The sequence below is a fragment of the Anthonomus grandis genome, chromosome 10, assembly GCF_022605725.1.
Source record: "Anthonomus grandis grandis chromosome 10, icAntGran1.3, whole genome shotgun sequence".
In the NCBI taxonomy this organism is placed as follows: Eukaryota; Metazoa; Arthropoda; class Insecta; order Coleoptera; family Curculionidae; genus Anthonomus; species Anthonomus grandis.
The window spans coordinates 29036005-29053498 of NC_065555.1; the positions used below are offsets into that span (position 1 = coordinate 29036005).

Genomic DNA, 17494 nt, shown 5'->3' on the forward strand with positions numbered 1-17494 from the left:
AGTATGATTGATCATCTCACTGGCTAAGATAAATAAATAAATAAATAAATAATATCTTTATTTAGCAAGAAGCTACATTCAATAAAATCATAAATGAAAAATAAACTAAAAGTGTAAGTTGGCTATAACTGTATCAGGACACTTCGGTTTTTCCATGGATGGTCTCGGTAATCCAGAAACAGCATCCCGGTTCCAGAAATATCCTGTCAGAGGTAGACCATAAATTAAAACTAGACTTAACCAAAACATTATTTCCTTGCCCCACTTATTAAAAGCACAGTCAATTGTTGTTTGCCTTATAATAATAAAAATAACGTCGACTCAGGTTGATCGAGTCGGTTCGGTTGCAAGCAGCCGATGACACACATTTGGAACTTGAGGTTTGTTCTCACTGCAAATTTCTTACAAGTTTGAAACTGTTTCCAAACCATTCTTGATGCGCATGCGTAAATTATTACAACTTCTGATCGATTTGAAACCGTCTGTGCGAACATCAAATACGGGTTGAGTAAAGAAGAAAAATAACCTCACATTTTTATGCCAGTGGAAAAATGGGAAAATAAATAAAACATAAACAAAAAAAAATACATTACAACCTTAAAATAGCTGTATATTATTAATAGAGTTTAATATTGTGTGATTATTTGCTACTTCAGGGTTTACTCTAGAATGGTCGAGAAATTCCATTCTATTAAATTGGGACACAGTTTAATCAAAATAGTTTTGATTTTTGAGCCTTATCGGAATCAACATAACTCTGAATCAACAAAATTCCGATCACATTCTTTTGACGATTTAAAATCACTCATTTCCTTAATGGACTCATTTTTAGACTAATCTAACAATTTAAAATAGAAATTTTCAAAACGAATATCAGGGACTATACAAAACGACAAAATACAAACAACCATTTAGAGGTTATGTTCATATTCCGAAGATTGGCGTTGACTGGCTACACGAATTCTTTGACACTTTGCTTGAAATAAATCCGAAAACAAGTCTGATTATCAGATGACGATCAGAAATTTGTGTAAGAACATCAAACTTTTGATTTGAAACCAATCAGAAGTTTCTGTGCGAACGCATTTTACTCAATTGCGCATGTTTATTTGTCGAAAACTTGTTTCTTACTGCTGTGAGAACAAACCTTTGGTTGACCTTGCTGACCAGACACATTGGTCCCCCTGTGTAATACTTAGAAATGCTTCGGTAGTTCCAAGAAGCTGTAATTAGTATCCCGGTTGGCCCAAAAATACCCAGTCAACAGATAAACCCAGAATCAAGATGATGATTGGAGCGGAAACAATGCATACTATAGTAAAACCTAATAAACTATATAATTAAAATAACATAAAATAACAAACGCAATTTTACTTATTCATAATAATTTTTCTCAAGAGCCCTCTGAATTGATTCAAAGTAATACAATTTTTGATGTTAGCAGGCAAGTTGTTAAATAGAATTAAACCTTTGTATAGAACTGAATTATGCATTTGGGTTGTGTTACATCTGTCGACTAGTATGAAGTCTATACGATTTCTCGTATTATAGTTATGTATATCTCCAAAAACTCTTTCAGAAGAGGAAATTCAAATTGCCATCGAAAATTATTCCCAAATATTTAATTTCTTTGGCATACAAAATACTTTCCGCATTCACAGAAATCTGTATATTGCCCATGTCTATAGAACTTAATCTAGATTTCTTGCCAAATATACAAAACTTGGATTTACTTGCATTTAAACTTAGTTTATTACTACAGAGCCAGATAAATAAGTTATTGAGTTCAACGTTCATGACCTGTTACAGTTGATGAATGTCTTTAACCACCACATATAACATTGTATCGTCCGCAAACAACACCACATTACACCCTTGCACTACCTCCACCATATCGTTGACATATAATAAAAATAGCAAGGGGCCCAAGACCGTTCCCTGCGGCACACCATGCTTTATATTAACACTTTCAGATGAACTATTTTTGTACATGACTCGCTGAACTCTACCACTCAGATAAGATTGAAACCACTTCAATACATCATGTTTAAGGCCTAACCGTTCTAATTTCGTAATTAACATACAAAATAAAAATAATTGATCTCATGACACTATCTTGAGCAATGCCGTAGTGAATAAGACCTTTCTTTGAAAAGTATTCCCTTCCATCTCTCGGTATAACTATCTTTTGTAGCCTGCCAAGTATGAATCGTTTTTAAATTAAAATTCAAAACATGCTTTATTATAATAAATACATAGTTTTTGTTGATAAAACTCTATTAGGCTATAAAAATACGTGCTTTTAAGAAGTTCCATTAAAGACTTTTTAAAGCAAGGAGTACTTATATGCAATTTGGAAGATGGTGAAAATTTTTTATGCTCAACATAAGGATCTCGGAATCTATAAGAGATACGAAGGTGGTTAAATTAGGGCAAAGTTGAGAATTTTTGAGTTTAATAATATGCCATTTCAAAAAATTAAAAATTCCGAATGGTTCCGAAGATATTCGAAAAAATACTAAATTTTGAAAAATCGATTTTATTTTTTTCTGAGCTTATTTCTTATTCGATTTTAAAATAATTTGCACTTTTGCATTGCCACTTTTTTCGTTCTACATGATGGTGTTTTTACATTTTCAATTCCACCTTTGGTCTTTTGCCAACCATCATCAACTCTGTTTTTTATAGGCCCCATATTGAATTTTTACATTTTTATAATTTCTGCAAAATTACCTCATCAATTTGGAGCATCTCTTACAGATAGCTTTACTTTAAGAAATTTGGCCTTCAGAGCAGGAAAGAGTAGACATTGTGTCTTGTTAAAGCAGGCAGAAATGTAAAAAATTGTAAAAACACTTTTTCAATATTAGGAATAAATTCTCATGGAAAAACATAAAATTCCTAAACTATCTCTTAACTAACCACTATTTCTTGATAGTGTTTTTGGGATGTAACCAACCAACATATTAGTAATAAGGAATATCAACATTAGACAAATCTATCAAAATACGGTGTACTTTTTTAAGGATTGTAAACCTGGCTACAAATACGCAGAACCTAACAAAGACTCTAAAGAATGTTGCGGCAAATGCGTTCAAGTAGCCTGCATAATCGACGACGTTGTACGTAATGTGGGTGAAGAATGGACTTCTGCAGATCATTGCACCAATTACTTCTGCGTCAACTTAAACGGATCAGTAAGTGTTTTTAATTTAAATATAAATAAAAGTATATTTTAATTTTGTTTATTGATATTTCAGTTGCAAGTTGAAGCTGTCAAGGTTAATTGCCCTGTAATTTCCGAAGATGACTTAAAAGATTTCGCGTTTGAATCCCACCCAGTTGAGGGGCAGTGTTGCAAAGAATATAAACCCATTGCTTGCAAGGTGAAGGATAAAGTCTATGAAGTAAGTGTTTTTTTTTTAAATTCTATCTGTTTATTTCTGAATGGCTTCTTTTTATATTTTCCAGATTGGAGAAACATGGCCATCCCCGGACGGTGACAAATGCAAAACTGTAACCTGCAAAAAACATTCCGAAAGTAATCAGTTAAGCAAGGAGGTGTCCACGCAAACTTGTACCAAAAATTGTTCAAAGGTAAAGCTTGTTTACCAAGGTAAAATGGAATTTTAAATATTCATGTATCTAGGGGTGGGAGTATATAGAATCAACTACAGAGTGCTGCGGTAAATGCGTGCAAACATCTTGTATTTTAAGTGACAGCGAGTTGAAAAAACCAAATGAAACATGGATGTCCGAAGATGGTTGTAAGACTTATAGTTGCAGTGATGCAGGTGAGTTTAGGAAATCAATCAGCCGGTAAAAAAAAAGTCATTCTCCATTTCTGTAATATTTGATCCATACAGGGTGTCCCAGCGAAAACGAAACAGCTATTTTCGTTATGAAAAAAAAATTTTTTTTCAAAAATCTCGGACACGTCGATTTTATTTTTGAGGGGGACAACTTTTCCTTACCAAGGCACCCTCATACCAGCAACCCCCTTCGAGGGGGTGGCATCACCCCTAAAATCCTAAATGGAAAGAGGGGTCGTATGATACCTTATTTTAAAGGTCTTTTAATTCTGAATATAACTGCCAAATTTGAAGTGGCTAAAATTATTTCTGTGGATAAAACAGCTTGTCAAAATTGCGGAAACAGCGAAAATGAAAAAGGTATTATGGACTCTTTTTTGGATAATATTTTTAAAAGAACAAGGAAATCCTATTTTCGAAGGGGTCACTTATTAATTAAGAGGCCACCTAATACCTGGAATCCTTTACGAGGGGTTGAAAGCACCCCTTAAATCTTAAACAGAAAGAGGGATCGTGTTATTCCTTATGTTGAAAGCGTTTTCACTTTAAATTTAAATGGTGACTTCTGAGTGACTGATGGATTTGTTCTGTATATGAAAGCCAAATTAAATTCTGGAAAAAATGCTTTAAATAAACCTTTATGCCTGAAACCCTTTCTTACAATTTTTTTTATTGGATCATTAAAACATGATTAAAAATTTATTAGTATTGTTAATATTATTGTTATTACACCTTATCAGCATATCATAAATAAAAACAAAATACCAAATAAAATGCAAACACAAGTATCTGAAGAATTTATTTAGCTTGCTAAATATCATTGGTACTTTTTTCATAAAGCAGCATTTATTTAAATAGTTTTAAATTATTACCCAGTCTTTTACGTGTTGAAACACTGTTAGCAATGGTTTATTCTACTGCAGAGAGTGTTGAGATGATAGAGTTTTTCTTCCGGCATAACAATTGTGCCAATAGTACGGTACAAGAATTTAATGACCTTCATCCAGAAAAACGAATCAACAGAAAATACGTTCTAGAAATAGTTGCTAAATTTAGGGAATCTGGCAGTGTCTTAAATAAAAAGCGTGAGGTTCAAAATGCTGTTGTTGTCAATGAAGCAAGCAAATAACTGTCCTAGGTCAACTTCATGCCGAGCCAGGAATAAGTGTCAGAAAATTGGCGACGAGTAGAGTAAGCAAAAGTAGTGTTCATAGGATACTTAAGCATAATAAATTCCATGCTTACAAAATTCATCTGGTGCAAGAACTGAATGAGGACGATTTTGACAGACGAGTGCAATTTTGTGAATCGCTTAGTGATATGATAACTGTTAATCCGCGTCTTATTTACAACATTTGCTTTTCAGATGAATGTACTTTTTTTCTTAATGGCAACGTAAATCGTCATAACTGCCGCTACTGGTCAAATGCAAATCCGGGCCAGTTTCGTGAAGTTCATACCCAGTTCCCTGAGAAGTTAAATGTTTGGGCGGGAATCTTGGGCGGTTCCATTGTTGGTCCGTTTTTTCTGCCCGGAAATTTGAATGGAGAAATGTACCGAGATCTCTTGGAAAATGCCGTATATCCAAGAATAGTAGAAATAATGGAAGGCGGAAATCATTCTGATGATGATCAAGTCGTTTTCCAACAAGACGGAGCGCCTCCACATTATGCTGCTGGTGTGAGGCAATATCTTGATGAGATATTTCCTGATCGTTGGATTGGAAGGAGAGGACCTTTTATGGAATGGCCAGCTAGGTCACCCGTTTTAACCCCATTAGATTAGTTTTTAATTGGGGGCATTTAAAAACAAAAGTTTACGCTACCCAACCAAACACCCTAGAAGACTTACGCCAGAGAATTATAAATGAGTGTCAGATGATAACACCTGAAGTTCTACAAAACGTCAGGCATCGTTTTGAGCAAAACCTGTATTCCTGCATGGAAGTAGGCGGGGCACAATTTGAACATTTAATAAATTGACGTACAGTACAACTTCGATAATCCGGACACATATCGTTCCAAGCAGCGCCGGAGTAGCGAGGTGTCCGGATAACTGGATTATTATTTCAAAAGTTTTATTTTAATATACTATCCACATACTAGCTTTTTTTAGGTATAAATAAATCATTGTACCCTAATTAAAAAAGAAAATTATGTTTATATTTCAAATTATAACATACATAATAAGTAAACATATACATACACATGTTGTACACGCAGGTACACAAACATATAACTAGAAATAAAAATACATTATGTAGGACAAAACATAAATTACAAATACAAGACAAAAAAGTGCAAGTTTAAATGGCTTTGAAAAAACTATCAATTTTTTTCTGAACTGCCTTAGAGCTTGCTAATTCAGTCGCTTTCTCTTTGACGTTCTTTAAAAGTAATATTTCGTGCATTGGTAAGTAGTTTTCTTCAGCCCACTGAATTCCCAATGTTAATGCTTTCACAGCATCGCTGTGTTTCACTTTAGTGGCAATAATCTCAGTATCTCCATCTAAATCATTGCTCTCTGCATCCTTAGATTTTAGCGCATCACCTATTACCTCCTCTTCAGTCAAATCAACAATGACTTCATTTTTGCCTAAAGCCCATTCAACAATTTCTTCCCGATTCAAACTGTTTTCAGGATCTATCACAAGCAAGGAAGCGGTAATGGTTTTTAAATCTTCCTCGTTTATTTGACAAAGTCGTCTTTGAAGTTCTGGAAGTGGAATGTTTTCTTCATCAGATTCCTCTTCTTCTGCATCAGTTCTTTGGTTCGGCCATAATGCTATCCAACTTTTTTGGATATTTTTTTCAGATATCAACTTCCAAGCAATATCTAGATTAACAAGTGCATCTTTTAAATTAAATTGCTTTAAAACTGTAACTAAATCGTCACCTTCGTGAGCGATAATGTGATTTAGTAGCCTCTTTCTATATGCTACTTTTATGTTTTGGATTAAGTTTTGATCCATTGGCTGTAAAACTGCTGTGCAGTTGGGCGGCAAAAACATGACTCTGAAATCAGGATCGAAATTTATTTCTGTCTCAGGTGGATGAGATGGAGCATTATCTACAAGTAATAATGCTTTATGAGGTCGGTTAACATCCGATAAAAAACGTTTGACGTCTGGTATAAAGCAAGTCTTAAACCATTCGAAGAACAATGTCCTGGTCATCCAACCTTTGCTGGTTGCCTTGTATTTAACAGGTAAAGTAGCATTCTTAAATGCCCTTGGATTTGCGGATTTTCCAAGAACTAAAAGGGGTAACTTATGAGTTCCAGCCGCATTGCAACAGGGCATGAATGTTACGCGATCTTTAGATATTTTTCGCCCTGGTGCTGATTGTTCCTGACTATGAACCCATGTAGTGTCCGGCAAGGCTCTCCAAAAGGCCGCTGATTCATCAGCATTATAAACTTGGTCACGACTTAGCTTCATTTCATTAACCACAGCTAGAAATTTTTCTTGAAAAGGTACTATAGCACTTACATCACTGGAAAGTTTTTCACCACACACTTTAAGAAAGCGTATTCCGTGCCTTTTCTTAAATTTGTCAAGCCAACCTGAACTCGCTAAAAAATCACTCTTCCCAGTTATTCTTTCATAAAATTGTTTAGCTTTCGTTCGTAAGATATCAGAAGAAACAGGTACATGAGCACTACGCTGCTGTAGAAACCACTTATATAAAGCAGCTTCAACTTCGGGATGTTCTCCCTTTCGGATAACCTGCCTTTTACCTGAAAAGATAAAAATATGTTTCATAATAACATTACCTACAATAAAAATTAAATCATACATACCTGCTCCACTGAATGACTCCGACACAAATCTTCTTATTTTAGTTTTGTTTTTCTTTATATCACTTACAGTTGATTTTGGTACATTAAATTTCTCAGCCACCCTGCGTATGCTTCCCACCTTATCAAGAAAATCTAATATTTTACATTTCTCCGCAAGAGTAACTCTGTTATGCGGTCGTTTATTTGGCGCCATTTTTTTTTTAATAACACATTGACACACGACGCACGGTAACTAAACGATAACTGACCGCCAAAGGCGCCAAACCCATTAGGTTGCTAACAATATTGGTTTTGACAAGTTTAAAAAGGAAAAATCCGTTTATAATCGATTCGTATTGAAAACATTCCTTTATCCGGACTACAGAGGTAAAATATCCCGACACCTAGGAACGCCGGATTACTGGAGTGTCCGAATCAGCGAGTGTCCGAACTAGAGAAGTTTTACTGTAATTTAAATAAACTTGTTTTATTTAAAAGACACAAAAGGAAAAGGGTAGGTATTTCTTATCTCTCCACTTTTACTGGCAGTAAAGATTGTATTTCTTGCTATTTTTATACCCACAAGATATCCATCAGTCACTCAGAAGTCACCATTTAAATTCAGAGTAAAAAGGCCTTCAAAATAAGGAATGACACGACCCCTTTTTCTATTTAAGATTTAAGGGGTGCTTTCAACCCCTCGTAAAGGGTTCCAGGTATTAGGGTGGCCTCTTAATTAATAAGTGACCCCTTTGAAATTAGGACTTCCTTATTCTTTTAAAAATATTATCCAAAACAGAGTTCAAAATACCTTTTTCATTTTCGCTGTTTCTACAATTTTGACAAGCTGTCATATCCGGATAAAAAATTTTGGCCACTTCAAATTTGGCAGTTATATTCAGAATTAAAAGACCTTTAAAATAAGGTATCACGCGACCCCTATTTCTATTTAAGATTTTAGGGGTGATCCCACCCCCTCGAAGAGGGTTACTGGTATAAGGGTGCCTTGGTAAGGAAAAGTTGTCCCCCTCGAAAATAAAATCGACATGTTCGAGATTTTTGTAAAAAAAAAATTTTTTTCATACCAAAAATACCTCTGTTTCATTTTCGCTGGGACACCCTGTATATCTTTGTTCTTAATGTTATCATTTTTAAATTTCATAATACGAATTCATTTTTATATCCCTCTAAAATAGTAATTAATCAGAACAAAAGCAGAAAGAGAGCTAGAATTTATGAAGAATGATGTGTATATTTTGCTGCCCATGCCTGTAGGTAGTATATTGACCATACCTCAATTTGAAATTCGTCCGAATCGAATTCGTAATATTTTCTCATTTATCTTAATGATTGGCTTATTAGCTTTCTTCCAATGTGACAAGTTGCATAAATAGTAGGTTCTGTATGAGAAATTAAAAATATTTTTTCTGTAAAGTTGCAGATGTTTTGACTTTATATAGGGTGGCCTAATGCAAAATGTCGCACCCCCTATTTTTGACTAGTCGTATATTTTTGGAAAAAACGCTCGGAAAGACGCTTTTTCATGTATATAAAAATAAGATAATGCATACTTTAGATTTTAAAATGTTTTTTTTTTATTTTTAGATTTTCCATGAAGTTCTTAGTAACTTTCGTTTCATAAAGTGTATACCTATCGTCAATTATTGTGAAGATATTTGGATTAATAATTCGACTAACTTAACTAATAATAATGGATTGCAAAAAATTTATAACCGTGAAAGTCAATCAGTGTTATCTTAGGTCATCAACGAATTTTGTTTTTAATTTCAAATTGTCAAGTTATCTATCTATTTGTGATAAATATTGAACAATAATTTATTCAATTCAAGAAAGGGTAAAAATACCAAAACTGTAAGGCGTATTCCAGAATAGTGATAAATAGTTTGGGAGTCATAGTATCACCCTGTCGTCCTTCTCTAACGATTCTTATGACATTGGTGTTTTCGTGAAGCTTTACCATCATGGTAGCATTTTTATAAGGAGTCTAAAATTATACTTACTCAACGATGTAAAAGGCCTTGTAAAAGTCCACGAAGGCAACGAATACAACAAGTCTTTTTGTGGACTTGTAGTATTCGATTGATTTTTCATTCATCAGAGTTTTAATGCCTTGAAGATGATCATTGGTTCCAGATCCTCTGCGGAACTTGGGCTGTTCTATTGGTTGGTAAAAATCTAATTTGTTTTCCAGTCCAGTTGTAATAATTCCCGTGAAGAGTTTATAAACGTTTTATAAATGTGAAAACATACCAAAAGAGTCACAAATGAGGGTGCGACCTTTTCTGTGGTCCAACCTATATAGGGTCAATCATGATGAATTGAAACGCCTTCCATCCCTGAAACCAGGTAGCTCTTCTTACTTTTAAAAGAATATATTCCAAGATTGCAATTATATTAGTTAAAAATCTAGAAATATAAAGCTAAATCGAAAAAACAAGGTAGGGAAAATGAGCCATGGTGTGGCCAACCAGAACTCTAGAAATCGACTCTACAAAGAGTTACTTTTATGTGAATTAAGAATACTTGGGAGAACGCTCCTTAAGAATAAGAATATAGAGCATAGAGTGTTAGGAGACTTTTATATTTCGATAGTTAGCTCGCCATACCCACGGTTTTAAATACCTCATACCATTTTGTATCACTCGACATTCCCCTAATTCGGCAGAAGTGCTCGTGATTTATGGCTTCGTACCCGGAAAGCGCTGAAAAAGTCGCGCCGTCAAAGGATCTGTTCCCGCGATAAGTTCGAGCCGCCTGTAATAAAAAAGAAAAAGGGCATGCAAAAAATAATGGTTGTAATGAGTCTGAATTTCGGTTTTCGCCTTTAAAACAGTCGTTGGAAAGTAGTCTTTGCGATATGTTAGACCAGGTGGTTGCATATTAGACATGTACCGGGCTCCGCGCTCTTTTATAAAAATCCATAAAATATAAATAGTTGTATATAAAGTAAAGTGTAAAATCAGAGATTGCCGCGATTAACCAGTTAAAGTTTAGGAGAATAAATTAATTTCTCGTAACCAATTATACGACTTTCTTTTTCTGTCTACAAGTCTACACACCCGACGTAATCCCTAATCAAATAGGGTGGAACCTAACATAGAGGGTCAATCATTTCCCCCTTCGAATCTTCGCCCATCGATAGGATATATCCATGGCTTTTTCAAGATGGGTTACATATACTTACTTATCCATATTATTAAATTCAAGAACGCCTCTTGGTTAAAAGACCACTGCATATGCAACAATACGCTTACCAGATCCATAGCTACCTGGCTCTACACCACTCTGTGAGGGACGCTCTGGGAAAGGAAAAAGGCTGTCTTGGTGCGGTTATGCATATCGAGGAGCTGTTTGACAACACACCCTTCGCAGTAATCTACTAAGCATTCGGAACGCGTGACTCGGTGTCCTGTCTAGTTAGATCGATATAAGCCATGCCCTTGCAATGCTTTGTATCTACCGAACTTAATAGTGAAATTATGCTCGACAGATACAAAGCGTTGTGTTAAAACAATAGCGATAAGAGGCTTCTTATACTGTCTCCAAGTATGTAGTGTCTAGTAGTCAAAGTCCCAATTAATGTCTTTACAGATCTACGATGGCGATCTGGCAGTCATTTGCTCCGGAAACGACCGTAATGACCGTCATCATAATCATGGGCATTCCACGCTTATAGTGGACCGGTGGTGCCTTTCAGATGAGCTAACAATCCCAAAAAAGCAAAGCTCCTACTTTTCACAAGGATACCTAACTTTGACACACCACATATTGTATCTCTGAGAGGCGTGTAGTTGAAATACATCAGGGCAGTACGATTTTTAGGTTCTATTTTCATTTGATTCCAAACTCTCCTGGTACGATCACGTAGATATCATGATCAAGTAGGCTACTTAAGCAGCTGAAATCCTTCACTAAATATACTGATCTATCGTTAAACCTCTTCTCACATACGACTCTACCCTTTGGTGGTTCTCCGCGAAGGAAATGCACAGAAAAATTCTATGCAACTGGAGCCCTTGAAACTCTGTTAAACCTTTGACTACTGTACCTTGCAATACGATTTGGGACCTTAAGGACTGCATACAGGTTACTCTTCTTTGTGTCTACGTTATCTTTGGTGAAGTACCGGCTAGTGAAACGGGCCAAGCTAAACTCTTGTACATGAATTTCATGTTTTTTTCTGATAGGGACTAACTATATGGCATTTGCGGCCATATCTTAAGCCCCCATATAGTAGTAACGCGGCTGTTTTCCAAGGTAAATGTATTTAGGAAAGAAAATTTTAGAAACTTCGCTACTAAGTTGTTTTAATCTGCTCCTATTGCATAAAAAAAGTGAGTTTTAATCTTGTACTGTAGTGTGCAAATGTACTAGAGCATTTGTCTAAGTGTCTGAGCACTGAGATAATGCTAGTAACAAGGAAGCAAATTCCCTTGGTTGATTAGGATCTGCGAAATTACCGTTAACCTCCGAACCTTAAAATCGGCAATGCCAAATGTGTAGCTATAGTAAAGAGTCCTAATAGGTACAACAAGATTTTACCTATCTTACTAATCAATATTACGCTTAAAAAGACGGAAAATTCAGGTACTGGCTTTTGAAGACATCAGAAGGTGTTGGATGTGCTTATTTTCTTCCTTTTGAAAATATTTCAACGTTTTTTAAACTTAATGATAATGCCAATATATTTACCGCTGAAATGTATGCAACAGTGAAGGCATTAGAGTATATGTTGCAACGTCGAAACTGCAATAGGTTAATTTTATCAGACTATATATCATCCCTTATGGCAATATATATAAAATCCCTTGGTTTTTGAGATTTTTCATATAGTAACCATTCTTCAAGACGATGGCATTGAAATCAGATTTGTCTGGAGTAAAACACAGTGTGGTATCTTCGGTAATGAACAAGTAACGAAAAACAAATAAAAACACAAAGTCACGGTCTCACAACATGTAATTTAATGGGCTACACGTGTTTCGCTCTAGTTAGAGCATCATCAGGCCTTTGGAAGCCATTTACACACTTACAGTACATAAATAAACAAAAACTTTGTTTATTTAATTGCAAGTACAAAACAAAGTTTTTGTTTATTTATGTACTGTAAGTGTGTGGATGGCTTCCAAAGGCCATCCACACACTTACAGTACTTCCAAAGGCCTGATGATGCTCTAACTAGAGCGAAACACGTGTAGCCCATTAAATTACATGTTGTGAGACCGTGACTTTGTGTTTTTATTTCTTTTTCGTTAATTTTGTATGTTGGTCTCTCAGAGAAGAATGGATGAGATTTTTGGAAATGAACAAGTAGATAAAATCACTAAAAATGCAGTTAGTTGTGTTAACATAGTAACTGGTTTACAATTTTATGACACATCAAATTATCAGGAGAAATATATTTGGAACATTTCTTATGGTATTTATACAAGCCAAAAAATAAGTAGACTCGTACTTTCCCTGAACTCAATTCTAAACCTATTTATTTATTTTTATTCATATTTATTTTCAGGGACTTAATAGAAATTTTTACATATTCCTTTTTAGAATGATAACTCGACATGATAATCTTAAGTAGGTATATTCTCAAAAATATACGATTTACAGAAGACCACACTTGTGATTGTAATATTAGAGTGGATGATTTATTGTCGATCAATGTAGAATGTATCCTAATCTCTATAATAAACCAAAAAACCAGTATTGAGCACAATGCGGCGTGTCTAGTACTTAAACGTGGTTTGTTTAAATATGGGGACAATACTTACAGTTTTCCCAGTGACATAAAATCTCTTAACCCAAAGCGACATATTATCTCTTTTCTTCTTCTTACGATACCTATTCGTTTCGAATGTTGGCGACTAATATGGAAATTCTTACTTGAATTTTAAACCGTTTTCTTAGGTTTTGAAGGCAGGAAATGCGTCCTGGTTCCCTCTTGTCGTACACTTTTCCTTGTAAAATTAATTGGAGGAGGCGATGTCGTTGTTCGTTCCTAATAATGTAGTCTAGGTATTCCAATCTGCCTACGAGAACATCCATGCCTCCGCTCAGTATAGCAGAACTATAAAATTATAGCACTGTAGCATGAAGATCTTGGTTTTCAGCGCCAGATGGTGCTCATTTTTATAAATGCAGCTCAGGCATTTTCTACCCATTCTCTTATTTCCAGGGAGATCCCATTGACTGTTTACATTTGTGCTAAGATATGTGTAGCTTTCAACTTTTCAATTGGCCGTTGGTTGATATAGTATTGTGTATTTAAGATAGGACTTTGCTAATGAATATATCTTTTGTCTTGTTTGTGTTTAGGTCGAATTCGTACTGTTAGCTAATATCAGTTATACGTGTCATTCGTGTTTGTAAGCCTTCTAGACTGTCTGCGAATATCATTGCATCGTCTGCGTATCTCATGTTATTCAAACGTTGGCCGTTAATTAGTATCCTTTCATCACATTTCTCCAAGGCTTCTTGGTAGATATGTTCAGAGTAAATATCAGCAACATGGGGGATAGTACACATCCTTGCCTCACTCTGCGCACTACTAAGATTGCTTTTGTCAACTGTTTGTCTACTCTTATGTTAGCATTTTGGTTATAGCATATATTTTTGATGATTCTCAAAACTTCATCATCTATGCTAATCTCTTTAATTATTGATTTAGAGTTGTCAAGCCTAACTCTATTGAATGCCTTCTGGTAGTCCACAAAGCATACATATAAATCATAAAAAGTGCCTTGCGTGTACGCAGAGCATCACGAAACCCAAATTGTGTACGTGTTATTATTGTTCTCCGTATTTTTTATTTACTCTCTTGTAGATAATTTTAGGAAGGTCTTTAGTAGGTGACCCAGTTTGGTAAGTCATTGGCTCTAAGGTTATTAATTTTCAATGTTTTTAATAGTCAGGTTACATGCTCAGGCTTGCTTACTATTATTATTTTTAGAACCTGCAAAAGTATTAGGGCAAAAAGATCCGTTTCATATAGAATTCCTTAATACATATTACATTCCTTTTAAGATTTTTTTAAATACTTACATGAAAAGTTCTTAACAGTCTTCAACTAGCTGGGAGTTTGTTTAATTGTCCTGCAACTGTTTTTATGTAGTTATAATTTCATTGTAATGCATAATCTAGAGATACTGTTTAGATTACTAATTATATTTAGAAATGTTGTATCAGTATTGTAAAGGGCGGGGATCGCGTTTATACCATTATGAAAGTTCTTCCTTTGCAAATTTCTTCCTTACCAAATACCCATGCAGTAACATGCAATAAAAATTCATAGGGCATTAAATTAAAGATAGACCAATACTGCTTCTGCGATTCTTCACTTGCGCTTACCACTAAGAGAAATTATAGGTTTAGACTCAGTTATTCCCGTACAGATAGTTACCGTTATAATATTATCATCATTATTCAAGGCTATACTATATTATGTCTTTATTAATGACTAGATATAATAAATATACCTCTAACCTATTATTAGTTATTATTAATCCTGTATATAAAGTGATTTAGATAATTTGGAAAAGTAGACGGGATGTCACAGTTTGATTTTCTTATCTTAACTAAATCACCCAATCTGTAACGAACAAAATGTTTGGTAGAAATACTTCGGTGGCAACGAAATGGAGATTCTCTCAATATTCGGTATCACCGAACTTTATTTTAGAAGAGATTAGGAAAATTAACTTCTTAGTTCAGTTTAATTTGATTTCCTGTTTATTTAAAAATAGAAAAGTCTTAAACTATTGGCTTCAATTATTTTATTTTATTTTTATTTTATTTACGCCATTCAACAGAAATACATCTAATTACTGAATGGGAAAAAAAATACATTCACAATCAATAACAATAAGAAAATGCTTAAAAAGAAAAACAATGAGAAAAGTAAAGAAAAAAAAAACAAAGTTTTACTAAGAATAGTGTACTTTTTTGATATCTGCTATGCTACAGTTAAATAAGTCACATTGACCCTGAATAGAATTATATGTGTTACAGGCTCTGCGTAGTGGAGAAAATTTGTTAATGTTAGTCCTTGGTCTAGGTAGGTAAAATGTTTGTGAGTTTCTGGCTGATATGCGAGGTATGTGAAAGTTCAGTTCTTGTAATAATTCTGGCAAGTCGATTAAGTTGTTCACTAATTTATATAGAAACTGCAAATCAGCAGATTTTCTTCTATCTTCTAAAGAATGAAAGAAAAATCTTTCCAGTAACCGTGCATGTGGAAAACCGATTTCTGGGTACACTCCATCGCATTTATAGCAAAGACGTTTTAGAAATTTTCTCTGTATACCTTCAATCTCATTTATATGGTTTTGGTAATAGGGGGACCAAACTTGAGAAGCATACTCAAGTATGGATCTGACATATGAGAAGAATAAGATTTTTAGGCTGAGGATATTATTAAAATTATGAGAGTTACGTATTTTTGTAATACGTAATACCTAGCATTCTGTAGCTACGTTTGATAATATCTGTAATATGTGGCTGAAAAGTAAGAGAACTATCAAATGTTACACCTAAGTCATTCAAAACTGTTGATCTAGGGACTATGACATTGTCTATGGTATAGTAATAAATAATTATTTTTTTCTTTAAACTGAAAGAAACAATATTACATTTAGCAGCATTTAGAGGCAGGTTATTATTTTTACACCATGCACTAAGTTAAGTCACTTTGAAGTAAAATACAGTCCAAAATGCTGTTAATTTTATAAAAAACTTTTTTATCGTCCGCGTATAATAGACTATTTACAGAAAGTTCATCAGATATTTTATTTATAAATGAGTTGAAAAAAAGCGGTCCCAAAATTGAGCCCTGCGGGACTCCAGAGGCGGCAACAATCTTTGCCGAGCTTCGACCATAGCATTCTACGTACTGGGGGCGGTCACTCAAGTAGGATCTAAAAAGATTCGTTAGGCCGGAACAAAATCCATAAATTCGATCGAAGTTGTTAACGAGAATGCCATGGTCGAGTCGGTTAAAGGCCTTAGAAAAGTCCGTATATATGACGTCGACTTGAGAGTTGTTATTTATTGATTCAGTTATAAATTCAGTAAGAGAAACTAGATTTGTTGTGGTAGACCTGCCCTTCATAAAACCGTGTTGTCTACTGTCAATCAGATGTTTCATTGATGGAGATAAAGCAGTATGCAGAACACGTTCAAAACATTTAGAAAAGTTATTAATAATTGTTATAGGGCGATATTTTTCTATAAGATTTTTGTCACTCTTTTTGTGTACAGGCAAAGTTTACTGAATAAAATACAAGTTGCTTCACTCGGCGAAAAACCTTTTATCTTTCGATCTCAAAGGCAGGCCGCCGAGCTGCTCGCTGACGGGGAACTAGCAAAAAATGTAAAGGGGAATTCTGGTAAAAGATACCTATTATTTTACGAGTTTCGTCTAATTCGAACTGTAGGGGAAGACGGAGCACGATTTTATAATAACTTTATTATCTGGAATAAAATTATTATTTAATGTACCTACTTGGGAAAAATATGTAAATTGATAATACTATAAATTATTTGTTTTTATAACCACCAAACTAAATAAATATTACATTATCAAAGTTTACCTAATTCAAAAACTAAATGGTTAAATTTTTTTTGTTAATAATTAGGTACTTAGGTCTCTTATTAAAGGTTGTTTTGATACGACTGGTTTCATTAGGATTTATTTTTAAATCAAAGTCAAAAGTTTGTGTGAAAAAATTCATATATTTCTGTTACTAAACTTAACAACTAAAGATAGACATAACTACTAAGTAATGACATGTTTGAATTTTAAATGATTGATTACTACACTTTTTGACATTTTTGTTATTTTGTCAGACTAATAATAGCATTGTAAGTAATAAACGTAATGTTTCATT

General features: G+C 34.3%; 1 protein-coding gene across 1 annotated transcript in view; it reads left to right on the forward strand.

Annotated features, from left to right (window-relative positions):
• LOC126740857 (hemocytin) overlaps window positions 1-17494 on the forward strand; it is a 279897-nt gene that overhangs the window by 254186 nt on the left and 8217 nt on the right. Inside the window, exons 62-65 of the mRNA XM_050447026.1 lie at window positions 3027-3197; window positions 3261-3407; window positions 3472-3597; window positions 3650-3794. Of these exons, the coding sequence (XP_050302983.1) occupies window positions 3027-3197; window positions 3261-3407; window positions 3472-3597; window positions 3650-3794 (589 nt within the window). The remainder of the gene's footprint in view (window positions 1-3026; window positions 3198-3260; window positions 3408-3471; window positions 3598-3649; window positions 3795-17494) is intronic.